The sequence below is a fragment of the Bos indicus genome, chromosome 8 (genome assembly GCF_029378745.1).
Source record: "Bos indicus isolate NIAB-ARS_2022 breed Sahiwal x Tharparkar chromosome 8, NIAB-ARS_B.indTharparkar_mat_pri_1.0, whole genome shotgun sequence".
Lineage (NCBI taxonomy): Eukaryota > Metazoa > Chordata > Mammalia > Artiodactyla > Bovidae > Bos > Bos indicus.
The window spans coordinates 11,476,173-11,503,287 of record NC_091767.1 but is presented as its reverse complement, the minus strand read 5'-3'; the positions used below and the strand labels follow the sequence as shown (position 1 = coordinate 11,503,287).

At 42.1% G+C, this 27,115-nt stretch overlaps 1 protein-coding gene across 2 annotated transcripts in view; it reads left to right on the top strand.

Moving 5' to 3' along the window:
* The window catches only part of ACO1 (aconitase 1), a 63,061-nt gene that overhangs the window by 9,466 nt on the left and 26,480 nt on the right, over positions 1-27,115 (top strand). For both annotated transcript variants that reach the window (XM_019965853.2, XM_019965852.2), the window contains exons 2-4: positions 15,479-15,597; positions 19,238-19,406; positions 20,791-20,928. In XM_019965853.2, coding sequence (XP_019821412.2) covers positions 15,501-15,597; positions 19,238-19,406; positions 20,791-20,928 — 404 coding nt within the window. In that variant the 5' untranslated portion in view covers positions 15,479-15,500. The remainder of the gene's footprint in view (positions 1-15,478; positions 15,598-19,237; positions 19,407-20,790; positions 20,929-27,115) is intronic.

The following is a 27,115-nucleotide window of genomic DNA, read 5'->3' as shown; positions in this document are numbered from 1 at the left end:
TGTAATCTAGTCCCCTGACCAGGGATCGAACTGGAGCCCCCTGCACTGGGGGCACAGAGTCAGCCATTGGACCACCAAGGAAGACCCTCTCTGCCCTGCTTCTTTCTGTATTCTCTGGACAAATGTTCCATGACCCCACAGTGACTTGCCTTTCTCAGTGCATCCCCAGAATAATAAACGTGAAGTTCACCAAGACTTTCTTGTGAACCTATCTATATTAGCTCATAGTGATACCAGAAAATAAAAATAACTATGTTTGTGCTACTGTAGTTAATTTAAAATGAGCTTAAAAGATGTGTCAGGCAAGCTTTCTGTGTTGGGAATTGCATATGATGTTGTGCCCTCTTGGGCACTGAGCCTCAAAGAGGCTAGGGGGGCTTGATCAGACAGTGCCGTGGTCACAGGGTGCTGGTCCACACAGATTCTGACCACTGCCTTTGGCTGTGGCTGTGCACATCTGCTGAGTGAGTCATGATCACTTCTATGATACATCCTGAAAACTTCCAACGTGACTTAATGAAGTTTGGAGAACGGAAAGGTTAGATTTCAGGAAGTAGCTACTTCTTAAATGACAATCAGATGTTTTCATATTATGAGTTAATATCTTACCAAACCTAAATTCTGGTGTTGGAAATGTAGAGTTTAAACCACGTGTAAAGTTAGGAGCGTGCTTTGTGGTTGTCCCTTAGTCCAAGTTCCTACAGTGACAGGCTCTGCTACACCCCACCTCAGTCTTCCCCTTTTCTGCCCTCGCTCACCCACTTCTGCCTTCCCTCAGACCCCACGTCAGGGCCTTCACACGTGATCTGACCCCTCCTCCAGATTCCCCTCACTTCCTCCACAGTTTTTCTCAAGTGGCTCCATGTCAGTGAGGTCTTCTTTGATCTCCTGATAACGCTTCACAGAACATGCCCTACTGCCGTGTCCTGCTTTATCCATGGAACTGGTCACAGTCTGACGTTCTGTTTCTGTATTTATTTGTTTAGTCTCCCCCTACTGAAATGAAGCACCATGAGGGAGCTTTGTCAATTTTGTTCCTGAGTGCCTAAAACATATTACATGGTTAATGTAAAGGTATATTGAACAAATAGATGAATGAATTACAGAATTTTTTTCACTCAGAAGGGACTTTTTAGATCATCAAGTAACCCTGTGTTACAGACTGGGAAACTGAGGCCCAGAAAGGTTCTGTGGCTTATTTCGAATGAAACTGCTGCTGCTGCTAAGTTGCATCAGTCATGTCCGACTCTGTGCAACCCCATAGACGGCAGCCCACCAGGCTCCTCTGTTCCTGGGATTCTCCAGGCAAGAGTACTGGAGTGGGTTGCCATTTTCTTCTCCATTGAATGAAACTAAATCCTTCAAAAACTGTTACAGCTCTTTAAAAAACTAGGAATATATTTGGAGCGCTCTGGCCAGTGGTCCAGGATAAGACAAAAGAGTTAGTTAAAATTATAATAAGTTAAGTTGTGATAAGTTAATTTGTGATAAGCTAGAATTGTAACCCAGAGTGACAAGTTATTGTGTGACTGCAAAGCTTTCTGAAGGCAGAGTCTCATTAATTTTTGTAAAGTGCACCTTGCATTAATTAGTGCCCAAGAAAAATGTGCTGATGGATTTGCTAATATTGTTATAAAGCCATTCCTTCTCCAAGATCCTCCTTCTGCACTGAGACAGGAGGGAAGAGGACAGGGTGCAACCTCTGAAAGAATAACATCCTGAGGATATGACAGAGCTGGGTAGAAACCACTAGGTTCAAGATGGCAGGAGATTCTATTTCCCACAGACCTGGAGCCTCATTGTATGCTCACTGTAACATGTTAATGCTGTCGTGTCTGACTCTTTGAGATCCCATGGACTGTAGCCCGCCAGGCTCCTCTGTCCATGGAATTTGCCAGTAAGAATACCGGAGTGGGTTGCCATTCCCTTCGCCAGGAGTCTTCCTGACCCAGGAATTGAATGCAGGTCTCCTGCATTGCAGGCAGATTCTTTACCATCTGAGCCACCAGGGAAGCCCTGTAATACATTAGCATAGGCTAAATGTCTCACAGGTGCCATGAGAGTTATAGGGCCAACCATAAAAAGTCAAAAAGCGGGAATTGCCCCAATTCCTGGAAATCCCCACCCCCTCACCAAGATAGAATATTCCTCCTCCTCATCCAGTATCCAGTGAAATTCCCCAGCCCATAGAAACTAACCACCCCTACACCCGGGGTCTGGTCTAACTTTCCAAGAGGACCCCATGCCCTAGGGCCACCTCTCACCTTCTGAGACTGCCCACACTGTGTCTCTCTAAATAAACCCATTTTCACTTTACTGTGGCTCACCTTGAATTCTTTCCTGCATAACGCCAAGGGCCCTCACTTGGCCACTTGAGACCTAGGACATGACCATCCTTTCTTGCCCCATTTTTCATACAACAGCACTACCTTTTTTTTTTTTTCCATTCTCTCCCAAAATAGATAATTGCACTTATGACTTCTCCTTTAAAATTCTTTTGGTTGCAAGTATCACATTTAAGAGATTTTTGTATTATTTTTCGTGTTTTTTTCCCCCAGTACTTTTATGAACAGCTAGGAAGATCAAAAAAGTGATTTGGTCTCTGAAAATTGGGCTTCCTTGGTGGCTCAGACAGTGAAGAATCTGCCTGCAATACAGGAGACCTGGGTTCAGTCCTTGGGTTAAGAAGATCCCATGGAGAAGGGAATGGCAACCCACTCCAGTAGTCTTGCCTAGAGAATTCCATGGACAGAGGAGCCTAGCTGGCTACTGTTCACGGTGTCGCATGGACAGAGGAGCCTAGCTGGCTACTGTTCACGGGGTCGCTAAGAGTCGGACACAACTGAGTGACTAACACACACATGCTGGGAATATTCAGAGATGTTTAGCTCTTCCAGCTTCCCAGATGCATCTGCATCAAATAAAGCAAAAAAAACTAACATTTCTAGCTCTCTCGTTTGTAAAAGAACCAAGTCGACTAGCCATGGTGGTTTGCTGGCCTGAATGCTTCTGACCTCAATCTTGTTTATATTTACATAGACATCCTTGGAATCTCACTTTTGACAAAAAGCTGTTTATAAGTAGCATGATGTTTAGATACACAGCAGTCAGTTTGGGAGCGGGAGCAATTAATTTCTCTTTAAACAGAAGAAAATGAAGCACAGCTAATCTTGAGAGTGAACTGAAGTAAACTCTAAGAGATGCAGTGATGTTATGTTACTTTGGATTGGAAGCTAGGAAAAATCAGGAAGGGTATATTTAGGAAAGTGTGAGAAGCAAGGTGAATAAACCATATGAACTACAGAATAAACCTTTTTCTGATGTTTGCACAGATTTTAAAAATCCACTCTGTGTGTCTTGGATGTGCTCAATAAATAATTCAGAGGGCGTGTTGTCTGTACTTTAGACCATAGCACAGAGGTTCTCAGTGAATCACCTGAAAGCCTTTCAAACTATACCAACTTTCCAGGGAACTTATATGCACAGTCTCCACCCCACCCCCAACCCTTTCTCCCCACCTATAGGTTTTTTTTTTTTTTTTTTTTTAATTTTTAATTTTGTACTGGGGTACAGCCTATTAACAGTGTTGTGGTAGCTTCGGGTGAACAGCAAAGGGACTCAACCATACATATACATGTATCCATTCTTCCCGCAACTCCCCTCCCATCCAGACTGCCACATAACATTGAGCAGAGTTCCCTGTGCTGTATAGTAGGTCCTTGTTGGTTATCCATTTTAAATACACAGTGTATACCTGTCTGTCCCCAACTTCCCTTCTCTTCCTAAATGAAGTGTTTGGATGGCACAAGAGATACCCCACCCCACTACTGACAGGAGTTCTGCTGCCTGGGTTACAGTTTTCCTCTGCTCCTTCCTGCTGGTGCCTGGGAATCCTGTGGTTGGTCATAGGATTTGTTCACATCCATGCTTCTCTCTCTATTACAAAATAAGCTAAGAGGATTCAACTCTGACAGCAGAAGCAGCTAAATGTAATTAGAATTATATACTCCAAAGCCTGGAAAGAGACCTGAAAAGGTGAATCTTACTTTATCCAATCATTGGCATTTAGCTAAAATCATTCACCTATTGCAAACATCTCTACAAAGCTGACTGTGCCAAACAGATACCATCACTATCAGCTGGTGTGTGGTGCCAGGCAGTCTTCTGTCCTTCAATAAAGGGCAGAAACGGTATGGACCCAACAGAAGTAGAAGAGATGAAGAGGTATCAAGAATACACAGAAGAATTGTACAAAACAAGTCTTAATGACGCAGATAACCACAATGGTGAGATCACTCACCTAGAGCCAGACATCCTGGAATGTGAAGTCAAGTGGGCCTTAGGAAGCATCATTACAAATAAAGCTAGTGGAAGTGATGAAATTCCAGTTGAGCTACTTCAAATCCTGAAAGATGAGGCTGTGAAAGTGCTGCATTCAATATGCCAGCAAATTTGGAAAACTCAGCAGTGGCCACAGGACTGGAAAAGGTCAGTTTTCATTCCAATCCCGAAAAAGGGCAAAGAATGCCAAAGAATGTTCAAACTACTGCACAGTTGCACTCATTTCACGTGCTAGCAGGTAATGCTTAAATCCTCCAAGACTTCAGTAGTATGTGAACCAAGAACTTAGTTTGTACAACTGAATTTAGAAAAGGCAGAGAAACCAGAGATCAAATTGCCAACATCCATTGGATCATAGAAAAAGCAAGGGAATTCCAGAAAAACATCTGCTTCATTGACAATGCTAAAGCCTTTGACTGTGTGGATCACAACAAACTGTGGAAAATTCTTAAAGAGGTGGGAATACCAGACCACCTTACCTGTTTCCTGCAAAACCTGCATGCAAGTCAGGAAGCAACAGTTAGAATGGGACATGGAACAATGAACTGGTTCAAAATGGGAAAGGAAAAAAAAAAAAAAAAATGGGAAAGGAGTACGTCAAGGCTGTATATTTTCACCCTACTTATTTAACTTTTTTGCAGAGTATATTTGAGAAATTCCAGGCTGGATGAAGCTCAAGCTGGAATCAAGATTACTGGGAGAAATATCAATAACCTCAGATATGCAGATAACACCACCTTTATGGCAGAAAGTGACGAGAAACTAAAGAACCTCGTAGTTATAACCTGAGTAGTTATAAGCTACTCAGTCTCCCTCACAAAAGCCATTAGCAAGACTGCTGCCTGGGCTTGGAAATGGTCTGGGTTACAGGTAGAGAGTTCACTGATCCCAGTAAAGATTTTGCCCATGATGTCAGGAATTGGTCACTTGCGCGGCTCTAAACAGCAAGGTTCACAGTGCACGTGAGCATGGGGTCAAGTTGTGCATCAGATTGTCAGGGCTCCCTTCTTGTAAAGGGGAATCTTGTAGACTGCAGGTCTCAAGATCAGGTAGAGGCCAAGGGCAGTCCTTGCCTCTCCCGAATTACAGAGCTGAGTCTCATCCACAGGAATAACTCAGCAACATCCCTTCGGATATGAGAACATTTGGTCACCAGAAGCCATCTCAGCGTCACTCAGTTTGACCTTTCTGGCAGACAGGGAGCTAACAGAAGAAATTCAGATGTCTAACAGAAGGATGGAAAAGTACTCACCTTTACTAGCCATTAGACAAATGCCTAAGATTAACTTTTTAATCTCTCAATTTGGAAAAGATAAAGACAAATTATGTTCCCTGGTTTAGGCACTTCTGTTTTTACTCTCTGCTTCAGAGAAGGGTCATAAAATTGGTACAGCCTTTCCCTGGCGGCCTGGTGATGTGCATCCAAATGGAGCGATCGGATCCTTCCACCCAGATGTCCTACTTCTAGGAACTGAAAGCTCAGGGTTTATTTTGAGGAACTGGATTAAGGACCTATCTAAAGAAGTGTATACAAAGATTGCAAGCAATGTTTGAATGTTAATGCTTGGACACCACCTACATATTTTAACAATAAGAAATTTAAATAAATTATTATATGTCTGAAGGAGAGATTTTTATGGTGTAGTTAAAAGTGATATAAAATACCATATAAAAAAAATCACGTGATGGCCCCATGAAGATGTTTGTGGTCTACTGATGAGTAGGGGGAAAGCAGTTTACAAAACAATGTGAGGTCTAATCCACTTTTTTTTAAATCCAAATACATTTAAAATTCATGGTAAATGAAACTCCACACCATGGTGTTACAGATGACTTATTTTCTTCTTTTTGTTCACTTGCATATTCTAATCTTTCCACAATGAATATCTGTTTTTAAAATTTTATTTTACTGTACCAATATTTTTCTGATCTTTTTCTAAGTTTCAGGTGTATAACATAGTGATTCACAATTTCTAAAGGTTATACTCCCCTTATGGTTATTATAAAATGCTGACTATAGTCCCTGTGCTGTACAGTACATCTTTGTAGCGTATCTTATACATAGCAGTTTATACCTCAAAGTCCTCTCCCCCGTCTCGCTCTCCTCACCGTCTCTCTTCCCCACTTTGTAGCGTATCTTATACATAGTAGTTTATTCCTCAAAGTCCTCTCCCCCGTCTCGCTCTCCTTACCGTCTCTCTTCCCCACTGTTAACCACTGGCTTGTTTATGTCTGTGAGTTTGGTTTTTTTTAAATATTCACTAATTTGTTTAATTTTTAAGATTTCACATAGGTTATTCTAGGTCTTATTTTTTAATTGAGTTGTTTGGGTGGGTTTTTTTTGTTTTTTGTTTTTTTTGATATTGAATTGTATGAGCTGTTTATGTATTTTGAATTTTAACTAACCCTTTATTGGTCATATTATTTGCAAATATTTTCTATCATTCCATAGGTTGTCTTCATTTTGCCAGTGGTTTCCTTTGCTGTGCAAAAGCTATATATTTAATTACATCCTGTGATTTATTTTTATTTTTGCTTTTGTTTCCTTTGCTTTAGGAGCAGGTCCAAAAATATATTGCTGTGGCTTAAGTCAGAGAGTGTTCCACCGATGTTTTCTTCAAGGAGTTTTATGGTTTCTGGTCTTACGTTTAGGCTTCTAATCTACTTTGAGTTTATTTTGTGTATAGTATTAGAAAATGTCCTAATGTTAACTCTTTTCCACGTAGCCATCCACTTTTCCCAGAACCACTTACTGAAGAGAGTGTCTTTTCTGCATTGTATATTCTTGCCTCCTTAACTGACCATCAGCGTGTGAGTTTATTTCTGAGCCCTCTGTTCCTCCCTGCTGATCTCTGTGTCTGTTTTGTGCTATTTCTGTTTTGTTACGTTCGTTTGTTTTATTCTTTCGATTCCACGTGTAAGTGATAATATATAGTATTTGTCTGACTTATTTCCATCAAGTCTAGTTTGCACAAATGGCAAAATTTCATTCTTTTTCATGTTGAGTAGTATTCCATTACACATATATATTATATATGTGTGTATATATGTCTCACATCTTCTTTCTTTATCCATTCATCTGTTGACGGATACTTAGGTTGCTCCCAAATCTTAGTTATTGTAAAGAGTGCTGCTTTGAACGTTGGGGTGCATGTATCTTTTCAAATTAGTGTTTGCGTTTCCTTTGGGTATATACCCAGCAGTGGAGTTGCTGGATCGTATTGTAGTTCTGGTTTTCGTTTTTTTTGAGAGCCTCCATACTGCTTTCCACAGTGGCTGTATCCATCGACATTCCTACCAACAGCATGTGACGGTTCCCTTTTCCCCACATCCTGGCCACCACTTGTTATTTGTGGTCTTTTTTCTTTTTTCTCATGAAAAATAGTTATATTATTAATTCATCTGTCTTGAAAGATTATGAGATTGTGTCTTTTTTTTTAATGCTATATGTATTTTTTTAATTTTAATTTATTTATTTTAATTGGAGGCTAATTACTTTACAATATTGTGGTGGTTTTTGCCATACCTTGACATGAATCAGCCACGGATGTACATGTGTCCCCCATCCTGAACCCCACTCCCACCTCCCTCCCTATCCCATCCCTCAGGGTCATCCCAGTGCACCAGCCCTGAGCACCCTGTCTCATGTACCGGACCTGGACTGGCGATCTGTTTCACATATGGTAATATACATGTTTCAATGCTATTCTCTCAAATCATCCCACCCTCCCTCTCTCACAGAGTCCAAAAGACTGTTCTTTACATCTGTGTCTCTTGCCTGTCTCGCATACAGGGTTGTCATTACCATCTTTCTAAATTCCATATGTATGCTTTAGTATACTATATTGGTATTTTTCTTTCTGGCTTACTTCACTCTGTATAATAGGCTCCAGTTTCATCCACCTCATTAGAACTGACTCAAATGTGTTCTTTTTAATGGCTGAGTAATACTCCATTGTGTGTATGTACCACCGCTTTCTCATCCATTCGTCTGCTGATGGACATCTAGGTTGCTTCCATGCCCTGACTATTATAAACAGTGCTGCGATGAACACTGGGGTACACGTGTCTCTTTCAATTCTGGTTTCCTCAGTGTGTATGCCCAGCAGTGGGATTGCTGGGTCATAAGGCAGTTCTATTTCCAGTTTTTTAAGGAATTTCCACACTGTTCTCCACAGTGGCTGTACTAGTTTGCATTCCCACCAACACTGTAAGAGGGTTCCCTTTTCTCCACACCCTCTCCAGCATTTATTGCTTGTAGACTTTTGGATAGCAGCCTTTCTGACCGGCGTGAGATGATACGTCATTGTGGTTTTGATTTGCATTTCTCTGATAATGAGTGATGTTGCGCATCTTTTCATGTGTTTGTTGGCCATCTGTATGTCTTCTTTTCATGATATCCACTTTTATCAGTGTGAGACTGGTTTTGATTTGCAAAGCCACTGACGTTGTGGTCTTGGGTTGCGTTTTTCTGATGAGAAGCCCTGTTGAACATCTTTTCATGTGCCTGTTAACTATCTGTATACCTTAACTTTATATCTTTCTTTTTTTTATTTATTTACTTACACAATAGTATGTGAGTCTGATATTTACATCTATAGGATTGATTTGCCCTTACTCGTCTGCCTCTCTTGGAATAAACTAGTCATCCAGAACATCCAGATGGTTAAAAACTTAACCACAAGTTGTTTTCCCAAAGTTTAGCTGTCAGTCAGTTCTCTGGAATTTTGAATCATAGAAGGTTCAGTGAATGATTATAAAGCTAACTCATGAAAGTGCCAGAAGACTGTAATATGTCTAAGTAGTACTTTTTAAACTCTATTTATGGAGGATTTTAAGTTTTTTTTCCACCCCCTGCCAAGGAAATGTACTTTTAATTGGAAGGAAAATCAGATATATTTTCTTCCTCGTTCTGCCACTTACAATCCTGTGACCCCCAGGCTATCACCTTCTTTTTAGGGCCTCTATTTCCTCATTGGGGGAATGTTAGTGATATCTAAGGTTCTTTCAAGGAAGGCTCAACATTCCCTGATTTATCTCATTACATCCTCAGCATCTACTCACCTAGGGAGTGGTGGGTTTCCCTGATGGCTCAGATGGTAAAAGAATCTGCCTGCCATGCGGGAGACCTGGGTTCAATCCCTGGGTTGGGAAGATCCCCTGGAGGAGGGCATGGCAACCCACTCCACTATTCTTGCCTGGAGAATTCCCATGGACAGAGGAGCCTGGTGGGCTACAGTCTATGGGGTTGCAAAAGGGTCGGACGTGACTGAGCGCCGGAGCACAAGCACACAGGGTGTGGCGATGGGTTAATGCCATGTGGCAAGTGCACAGAGTGAAGGTGCCTCTCCAAGTCTCCCGCCCATGTCCTAAACTAAGGCCAAAGATCAGTTGGCAGCAACACTGTCTGCAGCTGGAAAGGATCCCTGCACTGAGCTTTTTACAAGGAGCACAGTTCACTTGGTAAATGTCTCAGATCTGCCCACCCATGCCTACTGTTTAGTATTTTTAGTGATTTACTTTAAAATTCTGGTGTCCAGCACTCCCTACCCCACTCCCACTCCTCCGTGCACAGAATGTACCTGTAAGGATCATGCCAAGTGACCCAGCTGGTATTTCAGGATGGGTTAGCTTTGAGAAACACCCATTTCTCTACCAAACAATTATCTTTTCTTTCAAAATCTGCACAGATGTAGTAAAGGGTTTCAGGGATAGTACAAAGGTCTCTTCTTGGATTCCTTTTGTTCAAGAACTGTCCCTGGGTCCCAATTGATTCAGAGGCAAAGGTCAGCAGTTCTGGCCTCAACACAAGTATTCAGGAAGGACAAGTGCTGAATGAGCTGCACACTCGCTGCTTAAATATAACATTTCCCCTGCTTTCCTTTCTTTTTAAAAAAAATCTCTTTTCTGCTTTTCTTTTCCTCTTTTTATCCTTTGCCTCCATGCAGTACCACCTTATTCTGTGGAACAGAAGAGGCAGCAACCCGAACATATTTCCATGTATACAGTAACCTTTCCTCTTTCCATAAAAGAAGAAACCTAGGATAACACTCCACTCTCTCCAAAACAATCCTGTTTGTTCATTCCTCTCTTTTATTAGTATTGAATGGGGGTTAGATAAAACAGAAGAAAGGGAACAATGCAGAGCAGATAGGAAAGGAATTGAAACCATGGGGTCTGTGGTTTCTCTGAATGTGGAAGTAGACAGGATTCCCTGGCCATTTGGTGGGGTTTCTAGCAAAATCACAGATCTCGGGATAATTTAGGGCCTGCAGATCCTGCAGTAATAATACTCGAGGCTTGGGGATGGGGTTTGAGGGTTCTGGAGAAGGTCAGGCAGACCTACATATATCCCTGATACCTAGATTCTACTCTGGTCTGGCTTGTCCCCAAGGCAGAGATCCTTCTCCTCACACCCTGCTTGGACTGTGGTCACTTTGGCTCCCTCTTGGGGTTCCTGAAGCACTGGGAACTCCTATAATGTCATATGAAATACAAATGATAAAGTGAGTGAAACTGTGGAGTGGCTCTGATTTCCAGAACCCTCCAGGTTTAAAGCAGGGGTTGGGGGAGGGGGGCGGGGAGTAGACATTGCCCAACTTCCAAGCAAAACCAGTTTGGGGTTGCAAAAACACAGCTGCTCTTGCTTTCCACTGACCTGGGGCTCAGAGTGGCAAGGGACATGTGGCAGTCAATGCCCAGCCCAGGCCACTGTGCTGGCTGAGCCCTAGAAAGAAGGAAAGGCAACTCAAGTATTCAAAACTGAGGCTTATAGGAGAATTTTGCAGGCCCGCAAGTCTCTTGGCTTTTTATCAACACTAGGGATTGCTTGGTGGCCTCCAGCCAGCACCTCCTTCAGATGAGGAGTTGCCACACCTAGAGAGGTGGCCCCAAGGAGCTGGTAGAGAAAGCCAGAGATCAAAGCCTAGCTCTGCCTCTAACTGGATGTTTGCCCTGCGGCGAGCTATCCATGTCTCAGAGCTGCACTATTCTCTGCTGTAAAATGAGAGTAATGATAGGCTGAAATTTACAGAGTTGTGGCCAGGGTTATAGAAGATGGTATGAAGTCAATGGTACATCCTGATACTTAGTAATTAGTAATTGGTTCGTCTGTCTCCTAACTTCTGCAAGCAAGATTTCCTTCATTTATGTACTGAAACTAGATAATTATGTAGTTTTTAAGAAAAAAGGAGGCAGATGGAGAGTGCGTTACACAACATATTTTCTATAAGAGCCACACTGGTCACCACATGTGACTGAATGAGTGAAAGCCGCTCAGTCATGTCTGACTCTTTGCAACCCCATGGACTGTGGCCCACCAGGCTCCTCTGTTCACGGGATTATCCTGGCAAGAATACTGTAGTGGGTTTCCATTTCCTTCTCCAAGGGATCTTCCCAACCCAGGGATCAAACCCAGGTCTCCCGCACTGTGGGCAGATTCTTTACCATCTGAGCCACCAGGGAGACATATATGCATCCTGAAATACCAGCTGGCATTGTAGGATGGTAGGAACGGCAAGAATCATGTAAGACTTCCAGAGCTCTGCTGGGGGCATCTGTAAGCTGTGTTGAGTCACTTCGGTCATGTCTGATTCCTTGCAACCCCATGGACTGTAGCCTGCCAGGCTCCTCTGTCCATGAGATTCTCCAAGCAAGAATACTGGAGTGCGTTGCCATGCCCTCCTCCAGGGCATCTTCCTGATCCAGGGATCAAACTTGCGTCTCATGCCTTGTGCATTGGCAAGTAAGTTCTTTACGGCTAGCGCCACCTGGGAAGCCCACATTTGTAGGCTTCAGGGAAGCGAACTGACATGTTGAGTCCTCACCGCATCATGGCAAATATGGGTACAATTTAGCAACTGGTTTGCCCATCACATTTTGGCAAACTGACCCCCTTTAGGGCTTGACAGAGAAACAGGAATGATTCAATGTTACTTAAGAATTTTTGAAGGTATGACCTGCCCACCATGCCTGGTTCAGCAAAAGGTCCCCACCACTTCCAGAGTTTCCTGGCCCAAGTTTTCTCTTTAGTTTCTTACCATTCCTCCAGAACATCTGCCAGGCTGAGTGAGAACGCAGGGCAGGGCTCGCCCATGAGCGTGTTTGGTTTGATCATTATGGTGCAGGCCCACTCAGTCGTTTAGGAAAATTTAGTTACCAACATTTGTAAATCAAGAGAGTTTGGGTGGAAATCCAGATTGCCAGCCTCGCTTGAACACCGTCCACACTGGGCTGGCATTCCTGCATGCAGCCTGTGGCTGGAGCCAAGTGGGTGCTGCTCCCTTGGCTGGGCAAGCAATGCCTGAGCTGCCTGGCCGGGCGCTGCCTGCTTCCCTTGTTCAGAGCCCCTTCCTGAACTGGGGTGGTGTTTTGGTTTCATTCCCTCACCATCTTACACATCTCCCTTCCATGGTACCTCACCGCCTTCTGAACTAAGTGGGCGTTCCTCACCTGACCCTCCACACCGTCCAGCAATGATTCTCAGACTGGGCACCTTCTAGAGACACCTGGGAGATTATTGGGTCCTGCTGCTTCCCCAGTCCCTTCTGATTCAGCAGCTTGGGGAGCGGGGTTGGGACTCAGGAGTCTATTTTTAACAAGAACGATCCCCAGGTAATTCTCCTGCAGATGACCTGGGATGCGTGCTTTTGTAAATAGAGCTGCAGCATGCCCCAGCGTCCCCTGCTGGCCTTTCTTTAGTTTCAGCTCCAGAATTCCTAGAGAAGGCAGTCCCTTGGCCTTTAGTCTCCCCCACCAAATTGCAGCTCCAGCAAAAACCACGTGGGATGGGACTTCCACGGCGGCGGCCCACTGGTTAAGACTTTGCCATCCAATGCAGGGAGTACCGGTTCGATCCCTGGTTGGGGAGCGAAGATCCCACATGCCTTGAGGCCCAAAAACCAGGACATACACAACAGAAGCAATACTATAACAAATTCAATAAAGATTAAAAAAAAAAAAAATGTGTGTCCAGGGGAAAGAAGCCACTCCTGGCAACAAGGTGCTGATCAGATCCGTTTCCCCGCCCCCACCCCACCCACTCCACCTCTACACAGACACACACACTCACACACTCTCTCTCACACACACATGCCTTTCCACTGCATTCTCCCTCCATTACAGGTGCCCAGACCATCCTGGCCCTCCTGCACGGGGAACTCCAGGAAGGCAGGGCTACTCCTCACTCAGCTGCCTGTCATCAGAACAGCCCAGCACTGGACTTCAGACAGAGTGAATGAACACATTCTCGCTCTCAAGTTTCAACTCATTTTCAAACAACTTTATTTGTCCTCAGTTTAAAATGCAAACAATACCAAAGGATATTCGATGAATGTGAGTCATCTTCCCAGTCCTGACTTTGAGGCCTCTGTCCCTCTTAAGGGGCTTCCCTCTTGGCTCAGACAGTAAAGAATCTGCGTGCAGTGTAGGAGTCCCAGGTTTGATCCCTGGGTTGGGAAGATCCCCTGGAGAAGGGAATGGCAACCCACTCCAGTATTCTTGTCTGGAGAATCCTGTGGACAGAAAAGCCTGGCAGGCTACAGTCCATGGGGTCGCAAAGAGTTGGACACAACTGAGCAACTTTAACTCACTCATTCCCTAAAGGAACCAGTCTGTTTTGTGTCTTGATGAAAACATGGGCCTGTCTCTGGAGACAAGGGCCACTGTCACTGTTCATCCTCACAAACAGTTGTTTTCTCTACAAACTGTCCTCGGTTTACAATGGTTCAGCTTACAATTTTTTTTTTTTTTTTTTTTTACCACTTTGGTGCAAAAGCGATAGGCACTCAGTAGAAACACACTTTGAGTTTTGAGTTTTGATCCTTGCCTGGGCTGGTGCTACGCAGTACTGTACTCTGCTGTGATCGCAAGTAGCTATAGCCGCAGCTCCCAGTCAGTCACGCCATCACCGGGATGAACAACCTCACAGCCGTTCTGTACTCAAACAGCCACTCTGTTTTCCATTTTCAGTACAGTAGTCAATACATTACGTGAGATATTCAACTCTGTGTTGGGTTATCTTATCCAACTGTAAGCTAGCGTTAAAGAGTCCTGAGAATATCCGCGGTAGGCTTGGCTAAACTGTGAGGTTCAGTAGCGTAGTACATTAAATGCATTTCAGCTTATGGTATTTCCAATTTATGATGGGTTTGTCGAGATACATATCTTTTCATTTTTTTCATTTTATAGTAATATGTTGATCATTTCATATCAGTCATCCCCAAAATAGGTTGGACAAAAGTTCATATTTATTCATAAAACCTTGGATTAAGTAAGGAAATTTTACTATTCTTATATAGTAATTAAGACTGAAGAGTGGACTGGTAAGGATTTTCGCCAAAGCGGTAGATCTAGAAAGCAAGTCTTCCAGCTCCTACGCTGGAGTGTTTTGCTCTAAGTCGTATAGTTATTTGAATCACTGTTTATCTGTATGGTTCAGGCCAGATCTTTTTTGTTCACCGCTTACAATTTATAAAAAGATACAGGAGAAGTTCTGCCCAGAGCTGGGGTAAAGGGTCCTCTCCAGACTTACTTGGGAGTCTGGCCTTTTATACATCCACCAGGTACCTTAAAGGTTCCTTGATGTGAACACACTCTTGCTACCATTATGTAAAAGTGAGTCCACAAGACTTCTAACTAACAAGTTTATTTAAAATGCTGCAGAGGCAGTTACAGAAGAAACCAGCTGTTTTCAAGCCTGCTCTCCCAGAGTTCAGGTTTTATGTAGTTTTACAATGTCACCTGCTCCTACCTCTTACCTCCTGTCAAGCAAAGCATGAATCCAGCTCAGATGTTCATGTGTTGGCAATTTCCCGTGTGACACCCTTCATTTCCCTTCTGCCTCATGTCTTATCAGTGCAATCATGTTGGAAAGTTGTAGATATAAGACAAAAGAAGTTTGGAATTGTACACTCTTGAGAGGTAAATGCTAGCTTTCACAGGAGCTTCACAGAGGTCATTTTCTTTGCTAAGAATATCATTCTGATATTCGTGTCCCACCTTCCCACCACTCTGAAAAGATAATAAGTGATTTCTTGAAGTCATTGTGTATCATAATTGTTAAAGAGGGCAAATACTCATTGGAATAAATAAGATCCAGCTTTGAGAGGAGAAATTAAATGTTCTCTGTCCTTTTCAGGGACACCTGGTCATCAGGAATCATGAGCAACCCATTTGCACACCTTGTTGAGCCTTTGGATCCTGCACAACCAGGAAAGAAGTTCTTCAATTTGAATAAATTGGAGGATTCCAGATATGGTAGGTACATGGCTCTTTGATATAAATGCTCTGATAGCAATCGGCATATCAGTTGCATAATAACTAAACTACCTAATAAATCAGCCTTTAGGAGAGTTGGAAGAGGGAGTAGCAGAGAATGGCTGAATGGTCTTGGATTAACCACAGAAACACACACACACACCCTTCTTACATTGCTCATTTTCAAGTAGATAATGATTATATACATATAACATTTATGTAACACTTGGTATAGAGAGTGTTTGTACATGTATATTATTTAATCTGAATAACAAGCCTGTCAGGCTATATTCAAAAACATTAAAAAGTCCTGAGGAAGCTGAGGCCCAGAGAGAGTCGATGACATGGTTAAATAACAGCTATGTAGGTAGGAGGCAGCCAGCGGCAACAGTCAGGCCGCTGGGTGGCGGATTGGCCCTAGGACGAGCAGTGGCAGCAGAGAGGCTGGGGAGCCCTGCGCTCCTGGGTTTCCTCCAACATCAGTCAGCTCCAGCCAACAGCTCCAGCAGGGCCTTTGCCCAGGCCCCCGGGTGGAATGTTGGCCAACACGCCCAGCAACCAGTGAAGGTTTACACACTCAACGAGAACCAGCAGTGGGACAGCCAGGGCACTGGGCATGTCCTCCAGCTACGTGGAACAGTGGAAGGGCACGTGCCTGCTAGTCAGGGCCTGACAAGACGTGGGCCACTGGAGACGGGAATGGCAAACCACTCCAATATTCTTGCCTTGAGAACCCCATGAACAGTAGGAAAAGGCAAAAAGATATGACACTGAAAGATGAGCCTCCCAAGTCTGTAGGTGTCCAGTATGCTACTGGGGAAGAGTAGAGAAACAGCTTCAGAAAGAATGAAGAGGCTGAGCCAAAGTGGAAAGGACACCCAATTGTGCTGTGTCTGGTGGTAAAAGTAAAGTCCGAAGCTGTAAAGAACAGTGTTGAATAGGAACCTGGAATGTTAGGTCCATGAATCAAGGTACACTGGATGTGGTCAAACAGAAAGTGGCAAGAGTGAACATTGGCATTTTAGGAATCACTGAACTAAAATGGGAATGGGAGACGTTAATAACGATGATTATTATATTGACTACTGTGGACATGAATCCCTTAGAAGAAAATGGAGTAGCCCTCACAGTCAACAAGAGAGTCTGAAATGCAGTACTTGGGTGCAGTCTCAAAAATGGGAGAATGATCTCTGTTCGTTTCTAAGGCAAACCACTGAACATCACAGTAATTCAAGCCTATGCCCCAACCACTAATGCCAAAGAAGCTAAAGTTCAACAATTCTATGAAGACCTACAAGACCTTCAAGAACTAACAACAACAACAAAAAATGTCCTTTTCATTATAGGGGACTGGAATGCAAAAGTAGGAAGTCAAGAGATACCTGGAGTAACAGGCATGTTTGGTCTTGGAGTACAAAATGAAGCAGGGCAAAGGCTAACAAAAGTTTCGCCAAGAGAACATACTGGTCAGAGCAAACATCCTTTTCCAACAACACAAGAGACAACTCTACATATGGACATCACCAGATGGTCAACACCAAAATCAGATTGATTATATTCTTTGTAGCCAAAGATGGAGAAGCTGTATACAGTCCACAAAAACAAGACCTGGAGCTAACTGTGGCTCAGATCATGAACTCCTTATAGCCAAATTCAGACTTAAATTGAAGAAAGTGGGGAAAACCACTAGACCATTCAGGTATGACCTAAATCAAATCCCTTATGATTATACAGTGGAAGTGAGAAATAGATTCAAGGGATTAGATCTGGTAGACAGAGTGCCTGGAGAACTATGGACGGAGGTTTATAACACTGTCCAGGAGGTGGTGACCAAATCCATCCCCAAGAAGAAGAAATGCCGGAAGGCAAAATGGTTGTCTGAGGAGGACTTACAAACAGCTGAGAAAAGAAGAGAAGCAAAAGGCAGGGAAAGATACACCAAACTGAATGCAGAGTTCCAGAGAAAAGCAAAGAGAGATAAGAAAGCCTTAAGTGAACAATGCAAATAAATAGAGAAAAAACAACAGAATGGGAAAGACTAGAGATCTCTTCAAGAAAATAGAGATTCCAAGGGAACATTTAATGCACAGATGGGCACAATAAAGGACAGAAACAGCAAGGACCGAACAGAAGCAGAAGAGATTAAAAAGAGGTGTCAAGAATACACAGAACTGTACAGAAAAAGTTCTTAATGACCCAGATAACCACGATGGTGTGATCACTCACCTAGAGCCAGATTTCCTGGAGTGTGAAGTCAAGTGGGCCTTAGGAAGCATTCCTACAAACAAAGCTAGTGGAGGTGATAGAATTCCAGCTGAGCTATTTCAAATCCTAAAAGATGATGCTGTGAAAGTGCTGCACTCAATATGCCAGCAAATCTGGAAAACTCAGCAATGGCCACAGGACTGGAAAAGATCAGTTCTCATTCCAATCCCAAAGGGTAATGCAAAGGAATGTTCAGACTGCCACACAATTGTACTCGTTTCACATGCTAGCAAGGTAATGCTCAAAATCCTTCAAGCTAGGCTTTAGCAGTAAGTATATCTTCCAGATGTACAAGCTGGATTTGGAAAAGGCAGGGGTACCAGAGATCAAATTGCCGACATCCACTGGATCAAACCAGTCAAACCTAAAGGAAATCTACCCTGAATATCCAATGGAAGGACCGATGCTGAAGCTGAAGCTCCAATTCCTTGCCCACCTGATGCCCACCTGATTCACTGGAAAAGACCCTGATGCTGGGAAAGACTGAGGGCAAGAGTAGAAGGGAACGACACAGGATAAGGTGGTTGGATGGCATCACTGACTCAGTGGACATGAGTTTGCGCAAACTCAGGGAGATAGTGACGGACAGGGAAGCCTGACGTGCTACAGTTCATGGTGTGCAGCGTGAGACACAACTTGGCAACTGAACAGCAACAAAAAGAGCAGAAGAGGATGAAAACACAAGCCTGTTTTGTCCCAACTCCTATGCTTTTCTGCCTTTGTGCTCTTTCCTTCTCTGGATAATACTAGTGAATAATTCTTATGTATCAAGTTGAACCACTTCTTTTATAAGCAAAATAAATTTTCTTAAAAATTACCATTGTCTTATTCTAAAAAACATGGTTACCAATGACCATACTCCATGGAGTTTAGGTGTTTATTTCCTTTGAAAGGTATATATGACTATTCTTTGGTCTTATTTTAATCATCGTAAAGGGGTTATTTTCTCATTTTTTACACACTGAGGTTTCATAACAAATACTACTCTGTATGTGTGTATGTGTATTTTACTCACTAACAGTAATACAGCAAATTAAATAATCTAGACTGATTTCCTTCATGATAACTTAAGGGAAGCTCTGTTACTGGATTCCAAGGCTAGGCAGCCACTGGCTATGAAAGAATTAACTGTAATATTTTACTTTTGCCTAGGCTGCAGGTATTTTCTAATAACTGAATGTCTCAAGCCCATTCAATATTCTTATATTTCAAATTGTTGAAATCAGTTTAAATTTACTCTCTTTCCTTGTTGAAAGACTACCGGGGATGTTGCCTTGTATCAAGTTTGGATGGAGATTGGCTTTAAAGAGCTCTGATAATAAGATGTCTCATGGATTTTTGTTTGTTTTGTTATGCTTTCTCCTTTTATTCCTAGGATCCTTACCATTTTCTATCAGAGTTCTCCTGGAGGCAGCCATTCGGAACTGTGATCAATTTTTGGTGAAAAAAAATGATGTTGAAAATATCCTGAATTGGAAGGTCATGCAGCATAAGAACATAGAAGTGCCCTTTAAGCCTGCCCGAGTCATCCTACAGGACTTTACGTGAGCCTCGTGTCACCTTACTCTCTGTTTCTCTCCCTCCCTTGTCGGCCTGTAGAGAAGGCTTTTTAAAGGCAAAAACAAAAAAACAACACAGTGATTGTGTGATTTTTCACTCAATATTCAGAGACACTTGAAAGCAAAAGAGGGCGGTCATCCCAGATGGCAAGAGATAATCTCAGGGATGATACTCATCCACCTTTTCAGTGGCGGAGATCATTGTCCTTAGTCTTGAAGATCCTAGTCCTCAGTGTACTAGCAAAAAAGGTGAAAGAGACAGCATGAAGTGGAACTGTCTTAGAATCTTTTCTCCCCCACATCCTGTCACCCAGGGAGCCAGGTTTTAAACAGACATCCTTGGAATGTTGATATGTATCACCGGAGGGGAGAAGTAGTTTGCAAGGCCTTATGTGTTGCTGTTAAGTCTCTGCTCACACCCTGCTAGTCCCAAGAACCGCTTCCCATCACAGCCCCACTTAAAAAAAAAAAAAATCTATCTATTTATTTGTTCATTTTTGGCTGCACTGGGTCTTTATTGCTGCCCTCGGGCTTTTAGCTGCAGTGAGCAGGGAATACTCTATAGTCGTGGTATGCTGGCCTCTCATTGCGGCGGCCTCTCTTGTTGTAGAGCACAGGCTCTCAGTACATGGGCTCCAGGAGCTGCGGCTCCTGGGCTCTAGAGCACAGGCTCAGTAGTTGTGGCACACAGGCTGAGTTGCCTTGGGACATATGGGATCTTCCCGGATCAGGGATTGAAGCCGTGTCCCCTGCATTGGCAGGTGGGTTCTCAATCAGTGGGCCACCAGGGAAGCCCTTCACCCCTTCACAGACTACCTTTTCATTTTTTTAAACAATGTTATTTTATTCCTTCTGGCGACCAAATTTCATTTTTTTAGAGGATGATTACTCATATTTTAGTCTCTAATATAATAAAAAGGAAGGATGCATTTAATATAAACTTGATTCACAGCCGCTTTTCTGAGTTACATCCATTCCTTTAAATTTGAAGTTGAAGGGTGTGATCTCTGTCTTGCCCAGGACTTTCTAGCCCACCATGTGAGTAGGGAACAGTAATAACAGAAAAAGTTCCCAAGTTATTAAGTGCCAGCTTTCTGACAGTTTCTCTGCCTAAACCACATTGGTTGTGAACTTTAATGCAGGAATAAAATTGCATATAGAGGTACCACTCAGCCATGATGCTCATTACTGATGTGATTTCCACTCAAGGAAATATATTTAGCAGCTTTCACTTTTCTGACATCTATCATTTGCTCCACTGGTGAGACAGCCCTCTTGCCAATATTTTCAGTAGAAACAAAAGCTGGAAAAAACCCGCATAACACTTGTTTAACAGATTTGTCTTCTGCTTAATTCTCCCATTTCTTAGGGGTGTGCCAGCTGTGGTTGACTTTGCTGCCATGCGTGATGCTGTGAAAAAGTTAGGAGGCAATCCAGAGAAAATAAACCCCATCTGTCCTGCTGATCTTGTCATTGATCATTCCATCCAGGTTGATTTCAACAGAAGGTGAGAGACCAGGATTAATATTTGGGTTTTCTGCTTTGTGCAAAATCTTGGAGTATAAGTCTTGTGTATGTGTGTATCGTTAAATAAAAGAAGAAAAATCTTTAAAAGATATATTCAGAAAAACTCAAACTTACTATATATTTTCCCTTGAAGTTTTTTTTTTTTTTTTTTAAGTGATGGGGACATTAATCTCTTTTTTCTTTCTATTTACTTCCTTCGGGGGAGCAGGCTGTGTTTAAGCTTGAAGTTTGGGTGAAAATCACAAACAGATTTCTGCCAGGGGAGCTTGTTAGTACAAGTATGTGTGTGACCTTAAAAGAGTTTTGGTGTTTTGTTTTGCTTTTTCTAACCACTGGATCCTTATTCTTCTTTTAATTCCAAGTAATTATTTTATATCTAGCCATCTCTGCCTCTCCACACAAGTGTCCATAATGTCCGTACCTTTCTTTTCCGCTGTTCCTTCTACTGTTCGGGATACCTGCTTCTCTCTTCCTGCCATAACCCTACCAATAACCTACCAGTAAAATCTCAGTGTCGGTAGATGATAAAAATGTATCTCTTAAACATCTACCAATTAGTTGGGAGGTCCGCTAACCTCAGCTGAGTGCGGTTGGGCAACTGTGCCTCACCCAGCCTTGACTGGGTTGACTGCTTACACTGCACACCTGCAGGGCAGCTGGGCCTGCCCCATTCTCTGTGGGCTGCTTTGGGAGCCCAGGCTAAAGGAGAAAGCAGCTGTCTGGGAATCACAGAGGCTTGAGAGAGCAAGCGGGAACCTGCAGTATCTGTCGAAGCCTTGATGAGGGACTGACGTCTGATCACTTCTGTTCACAATGACATTAATTATAGCAAGGCCCGAGGTCGAGCCCAAAGTCAGGGGTGGAGGCATACACTCCAGTAACTGCAAGATTACACAACAAGGATATGAATACAGGGAGGGCAGCCAGGTACTGCTAGAAGGCTGATACCTTCACCTAGAAATATAACTAAGTAAAATTATTTCCAACTTTAGATAGAACCTTAGTTAAAAGGAAAGAACTGTTCTGCATACAATGCTGGGAAAATCAATTCTTTGGTAGAAAAAACAGTACCTATGATTGAAAGCATTAATATTTTTAAAATTAAATCATCAAACATTTAGAAGAAAATGTAACTTTATATGTGTCAGATGTCTGGATGAGAAAGACTTTTCTCAATTGAGAGGCAATGAATGAAACAAAGGCACAAAAACTATAGATGTAAGGACTTCAAAGCTAACAGGAGATAACTTGAACAATATTTTCAATAGAGTTAATAGCCTTAATATATACAGAGTATGTGTAACCTATTAAAAAAAAAAGAAAAGAAACAGTAAAACCCAGCAAATAAATGGGCAAAGGGAAGTAGACATGTCACAGTAAAAGAAAATGGTAAACAGTATATAAAGCCTTTTCAACTTTACAAGTAATAAAAAGGTAAATTAAACCCTTGAGATACCATTTTCTCTTATCAACATAGTTAAGATTAGAAAATAAATGTTATTAATTATAAAGGTGTCATGATGGAGACACTTTTATACACTGCTGATAGAGCTGGAAATTAGAAATAATGAAAGCACTGTGTATTTGGATCGTTAGAAATTGCCATATCCTTTGTCCTGCGATTTCTACTTCTAAACATATCCTTTATAGATTTCTGAAATTCAGCAGAAGCTTAGTGACTAAATAGTGCTCTTTAAAGTATTATTTATAATAGAGAAAACCTAAAAGCATTCTATGTGTCCCAACAAACGAGAGTGATTTATTAAATTATATACATCCTTAAAATAAATATATTAAGTAACCTTTAGGGTTATATTTAAATCCTTAATAACACTTGGAACATGCTCATGTGTTAGCTCAAGGAGCCAGGTAGAAATTGCCTGTGTAGAGTGATCTCAGTTCAATGAAAAGCTGCTGCTGCTAAGTCGCTTCAGTCGTGTCCGACTCTGTGCGACCCCATAGATGGCAGCCCACCGGGCTCCCCTGTCCCTGGGGATTCTCCAGGCAAGAACACTGGAGTGGGTTGCCATTTCCTTCTCCATGAAAGTGAAAAGTCAAAGTGAGGTCTCTCAGTCGTGTCCGACCCTCAGCAACCTCATGGACTGCAGCCTTCCAAGCTCCTCTGTCCATGGGATTTTCCAGGCAAGAGTATTGGAGTGGGGTGCCATTGCCTTCTCTGCAATGAAAAGCTAGGCAGAGGTTAAAGAATTGGAAAGAGAGGTGCCAAACTGCTAAGCGATTGTAACTATTCTTTATTTTTACAATAAGAAGCTGTTGTTTTTATAATAGAAGTTCATTTAAGAATGTGAAACCAACCGCACAAAGGGGAAAAAAACCCAAAACCTCTATTGGCTTCCTTGGCAATTTAAGCGGGTTTCATACAGGCTTAAGAGAATCGTAGAAACTGGCCATTCTCAAATTAGTATTGACAATATCCAAACCAGAAAAATTCAGGAATCGAGAGAAATCTGCTTTGTCTCCTGAACTGTCAGTTCTTGGAACAAGCAGACTGGATACTTGCCAGCTCTTTCCTTTCCTTTGGACTCTAAACCCATCCTTAGGCTTTTTTTTTTTTTTTTTTTCCCTTAAATTACATGAGCTCAATCTAATATTTTGATTTCAAAGGGAAGAGTTAAAAATACACAAACTATTGTCCTATTGAAGAGTAAGTATGTTTCCTAAAGTCCCACTTTAGAAATGAATAAAAAGTAAGCTCACAAAGGCAAAGGAGAAGAGAGTGGCAGAGGATGAAATGGTTGGATGGCATCACTGACTCAATGGACACAAGTTTGAGCAAACTCCGGAAGATAGTGAAGGACAAGGAAGTCCATGGGGTCACAAAGAGTCGGACACGGTTTAGCAGCTGAACAACAACCTCACAAAATCATAGGCCACTTTTATCTTTCTTGAAGACTCTTATTGGTCTTCATGGATTTACCTTTATTTCCCTTGCCTGGAAGGTAAAAATACTGGTGGAGACAAAATTGCAATTGTTTTAATGTCTGAAGTTATTTGACGCAAAACTCAAAGAACTCCTGACTCTCTAAGTAGGTAAAGAATCTGAATCAGCACCAACTGTGACTTGGTTTCCTCTTTAAGCTGTGACATCTATCAACTCTGGTTTCAATTTTTTATGGACCTTTTTCATTTACACTGTAACACTGAAAATATTGTTTTGAAAAACGCAAAGTCCAAGGTTGAGCTTTGATCCAAAATGATACCCAAATCTAACAAACACTTTTTTTTTTTTAATTCAAGAGAAACATTTCTGTAAGAAGCATTTTCATTGCTAGTGTTTTGTTTTTATTTCTTGAGTTTGGTTTTGCAATTTGACCTCCCAGTCTGTTTCCTCATTTTTGTAAAGAATTAAATGTGATACGTCTCAGCTTTTGTGGAACTCTGTGCTGTGGGCTTTTTTCCAGCTATTTCCAGAAATGAACTAGTACAACTGGGTAAGGGGTGGCAGGATGGTGAATTTTCTCAGTTAAGTATTTCTAAACTTTTTCCTTGGTTTGAATATTAGTAATTGGCTTCACACTATCTTTAGGGATCAAGGATCTAACTAATGCATAATTATAATGTTTTGCAAAGTTATCTCAGAAATAATCTTTTTTAAAATCCCAACAAGAATATAACAATTTCCAACCAGATTTCAAGCATGTCCGAACTACGAACTATTTCCTCTATAAATATTTTCTGTGAATTTCTGGAGTACCATTAAATGTAATACTCAGAAACTTTGAACTACATCCAGATCTGATTTCAACTTATGTAAATAAGGGGACATTTCCTCTTTAATCTGTGAGGCCATTCACATTCAGAGATCTTATTAAAAACTCACCAGGTTGGGTAAATGTAGGGCAGTTCTGAGTGGTGGAAAACTCTGAATTCTGGGTCTGTTTATTCATTTCAATAACTAGAACTAAGTTAAAGAAACAGCCAAGGTTAGCATGAAAGTTGTTCTGTTTTAGTGACTAAAAGGGTTGTTGTTGGTGGGTTTCTTTTTTTTTTTTTTTAACTTAGAATTAACATATTATAAAGCAGCCTAAACATTCTGGCTTCTGCTTGTCCTGTGACTGTGTCATTTGTATCAAACTGATGGTCCCAAAATTCTGTGGGTTAAATGATCTTCTTCCAGCCCTGCTTCTGCTGTAAGGAGCTCTGATATCCTTCTAGAGACAGGAGGATGAGGCATAATGACTGGGAGTCCTTGTGTGCTCAGAGTACGGCAGAAGAGATGGAGCAGGGCCATACATGATTAAAAATAATGTTCCAAGATGCCTTTCCTTTTTTTTTTTATTAAAAATAATTCTATTTAACAGACCTATTGTGTGCTAGTATTTGTTCAAGAAGCAGGTTAGTCTTAAAAAGCAGAGAGATTAGAGAATGCATAGCTTGAATGCAGTTAATAAGTGTAGGAATGAAATTTCTAACTTGGAGAGTTGGGAGATTCTTCCAGGAGTATCACTTAATCTAGGTCCCCAGGAATGTTTACCACAAGGAACTGGAAAGGCATTCTACACAGAGAGAACAGAGCATGCGAAGGCATGAGGAAAGTGTAGTGTGGGAGAGTATGAAGGCCACAGTGCCGCTGAAGCTGAAAGTTTGGACTGGAGGATGGGAGAGAGTGCATGGAGGAAGTCTGAGGTCAGACTGAAGGACCTTGTTTTTTAAAGAAAAGGATTTGTACTTTATTTAGAAAATGGGATCCCCTGGCAGATTCAGCATGGGTTGTGATGATCTGTATTTTGGAAAACCAAATTCTGGTGACAGTACAAAAGATAGGTTGACTAGATTGAGAGAAACAAGACAGGAGGCTATTTCTGGAATAAATACTCTGATAGCTGTAGGTACTAAGTGGGAGAAGAGGAGATCATTAGATGAGAGATGGACAGATAAGAACAAGAAGGAGATGCAGGGAGGAAGGTCACACATTAGGATTTGACCTGTTGCATTTGTGGTGCCCAAAGTGTTCCTGGTGTAGATGCTCAGGATACATTGGGAATATGGATCTGGACCTGAAGACACAGGAGAGGACTAGAGGGATGGAGCCCTCAGTGTACTAGGATGAAGGTGGAGGGATGGAGCCCTCAGTGTACTAGGATGAAGGTGGAGGACCTGAAGACATGAGTGGGGACCGGAGGGATGAAGCCCTCAGTGTACTTGGAAAAATTATCTAATCTTTCTGTGCCTTGGCTTCCTCTTCTATACATTGGGATGATAGTAGTACCTACGTGAGGGGTTGTTATGATGATTGAGTGAGTTCATGTGTGTAAAGTCTGTATGCCTCTTGCGATCTCGCATGTTGGCTTCTGCTGTAATTATTATGGTAGTTGTCGCTGTTACAATACCAGCACCACTGCTGCAGTTTCTGGAACTACTACTGCAAGGAGACAGTATAGGGATTTAGAACATCGATGCTGGAGTCAAACTGCCTGGGTTTCAGTACCAACTCCATCATTTACTTGCTGGGTAGTCTTGAGCACCTTACCTTCTGTCTGTCTCCTTTTGAAAAAAATGTGGATATTAGTTGCCCCTAACTTGAAGGGCTATTTTGAAGACTAAATTAGAAAATAAATGTAAAGCACTTTAGTGCCTAGCTCTTGTAATGTCAGTAAGCGTTAACTATCAATTAGTGAGGCCTGACTTGGCTCTTAGCTATTAATTTTACCGTCCTTTCCTATGTTCACTCAGTCCATGACACATAGTTTACAAATGCTTCCTGTGTGCTAAGCATGCAGAGTTACCACTATGACTTACTCTACCTTGACTCAAAACAATGTAGTTTGATTATAAAAATTCTAGAAAAGCTTCCTGATGCTCTGCATTGTCCATGTCCTTCCTGATGGATGGAATGACTTTGAGCAAACTTTGGCATGTATTTTGGGTTTTATAGATGTTCTTGGGTGGCACCATCTGCCCTGTAAACCTCCATTTGGAGGATAGGAGGTTGTGATCCTACAAATTCCTGTGCCTCCTGGCATCACTGGGTTCCTGTCCCCAACATAAAACAGATGAAAATGCCAGGCCCAGGCATGGCTCAGCTCAGAGAGGTGTCGTAACAAAGCCACAGATGAGAAAGATGTATGGAAAGAAGGCTTCTTTAAGAATCTAAACTGCTGTTCTCCTCATAAATGTCTTAAGTCTGTTCCTAAGACTCAGACTTT